The 2,500-nt window shown below is 43.4% G+C and overlaps 1 protein-coding gene across 2 annotated transcripts in view; it reads right to left on the bottom strand.

Moving 5' to 3' along the window:
- Positions 1–2,500, bottom strand: part of LOC134067326 (exocyst complex component 3-like protein) — a 22,776-nt gene that overhangs the window by 3,718 nt on the left and 16,558 nt on the right. Inside the window, exons 8-9 of one of the 2 annotated variants that reach the window (XM_062522558.1) lie at positions 2,321–2,428; positions 1,924–2,076 (exon numbers count right to left, since the gene is read on the bottom strand). In XM_062522558.1, coding sequence (XP_062378542.1) covers positions 1,924–2,076; positions 2,321–2,428 — 261 coding nt within the window. The remainder of the gene's footprint in view (positions 1–1,923; positions 2,077–2,320; positions 2,429–2,500) is intronic. The other variant, XM_062522559.1, reaches the window with a different exon arrangement.

Below are 2,500 nucleotides of genomic sequence, written 5' to 3'. Positions count from 1 at the left end.
AGGATTAGAGTACAAGAACCACAATGTGGTTGGGTGAAATGGCACTTATTTGCATGGCGACGATAGATAGTTAGATTTACTATCATCATCATCAGTATTATTATTTATTTTTATCATCATTTTTTAATGCACTTTTTTGTCTTAAAGTATAAAATGCAATCCAGAATGTTCTGTTTGTAATGTTTTTTTGTTGTTGTTTTGTTTTGTTTGTTTCTGTGTCTTTTGAGTTTTGGTTTTTGATTATAAATGTATGGAAATCTAAAAAAAAATAAAGTATAAGAGGAAAAAAAAAAGGACAATAACTGGGAACAGGCGTGAGCAGACAGGAAGTGCATGCCAAATAAGGGAATGGGCGGAGACAGGAAGACACAGAGCACACAGGGAGGAGCAAATGCAGACAAACACAAGACAGTACACAAAATGACCACCAGGGTGGCACAAACACAAGACAGTACACAAAATGACCACCAGGGTGGCACAAGAATAGAAGAATAGAATAGAATATATACTTTTTTGATCCCGTGAGGGAAATTCAGTTCTCTGCATTTAACCCAATTTAACCGAATTAGTGAACACACAGCACACACAGTGAACACACAGTGAGGTGAATCACACAACCCAGAGCAGTGAGCTGCCTGCCCAACCAGCGGCGCTCGGGGAGCAGTGAGGGGTTAGGTGCCTTGCTCAAGGGCACTTCAGTTGTGGACTGGTCGGGGATCGAACCGGCAACCCTCAAGTTACAAGCCCGAAGCCCTAACCAGTAGGCCACGGCTGCCCAAAGTCACTCATGCAAGTCCAGGTCCTCACATACTGACACACACACACACACACACACACACACACACACACACACACACACACACACACACACACACACACACACACACACACACACACACACACACACACACACACACACACACACACACACACACATAGCTGGCATATTACAAATATAATCAGAACCCGTGAAATTGTCACAGCACTGACAGTTAAAAATAAGAAATTGTGGGGTAGGGATCATGTTAGCAGTAGCCTATTCACCTTATTCCTTAACCTGGAAATCTGTACTGTTTTCAACTTCCGTTCATTCTGTTTACATGCGTTCTCAGTACGCTAACTAGAAATATGCTTCAACTTGAAGTGTTGACAATTCTGCCCTCAGCATGGATTTACTACATTATATATAACCGATACAAAATAGAAAAGTTTACTTTTATATGCGTTATGATATACTAAGCACTGTTAAGCGTCATGTTAAAATAGATACAACTCCGCTTCGCCGGAAATAGATGGACGTTTTCTGAATGCTGAGGCGTCATAGCGACGTCCATTGTTGGCTACGGAATATCATCGATAGCGCTGAACTGACCAACAGTAGCCGTCTCCCGGAACCACTGGCTCAGCGCTTCACTTGTTGACACTACCACTAATAAATAAACTGTTTGTTCATCATTTGTAAAGTATTGCTTATAAATTATTTCTCATTAGTTAAGCATATGTACATAGCCATAAATTATTTGTTTATAGTAAGTAAGTTCTAGTGCTCTCCAGACTGTTCTGTGTTCTAGTGCTCCCCAGACTGTTCTGTGTTCTAGTGCTCTCCAGGCGGTTCTGTGTTCTAGTGCTCTCCAGACTGTTCTGTGTTCTAGTGCTCTCCAGACGGTTCTGTGTTCTAGTGCTCTCCAGACTGTTCTGTGTTCTAGTGCTCTCCAGACGGTTCTGTGTTCTAGTGCTCTCCAGACGGCCAGTAACGTTAAATCTTCCGGGTTGTTCTGTTGAAAAGACCCAGCTGTCTGTGTGCCATCATCACTCTCCTAGGATATTTTCAACCGGTTTACTTATATGCAACCAATTATGTGTGTGTGTGTGTGTGTGTCTGTGTGTGTGTGTGTGTGTGTGTGTGCGTGTGTGTGTATCCACCTGTTGAGAAAACACTTTCTGCATCTCTTCTGCATCCTCCTTAATGACCACACCCACTTCGCCCCACATCTTCTCCAAGTCAATGTGGTTGCTAAGCAACAGCTGCTCCAGGTACAGTGACACGATCCGACTGTAGACTGTGTCCATGACAACCTGGGACAGCAGACATCAAACAAAACTCAAACAACATCACAACAAACATCAAAACACAAACACTCTGTTGTGTGTGTGTGTGTGTGTCTACATGTGTCTCTGTGTGTGTGTGTGTGTGTGTGTGTGAGTATGCCTTTATGCATGTTTGGTGTGCGTAAAATAAGGCATACACACCTTGTGTGTGTCACTCTCCATTTTGTGTGTGTGTGTGTGTGTGTGTGTGTGTAAAATACAGCATACACACCTTGTGTGTGTCACATTCCGTGGGCAGATTTTTGAACTGGCTCTTCATCTCACTCAGGAGCTGCTGCAGGTGTGTGTCTCCATCCTTGAAGTAGCTCCGCAAACGCACCTGGTGCACAGGTAGAGAGACACTATGAGCGCTTCAGTCGCACCTGGTGCACAGGTAGAGAGACACTATGAG

Source organism: Sardina pilchardus, chromosome 20, assembly GCF_963854185.1.
Source record: "Sardina pilchardus chromosome 20, fSarPil1.1, whole genome shotgun sequence".
NCBI classification, from domain to species: Eukaryota; Metazoa; Chordata; class Actinopteri; order Clupeiformes; family Clupeidae; genus Sardina; species Sardina pilchardus.
This window is presented reverse-complemented; position numbering and strand designations above follow the sequence as displayed.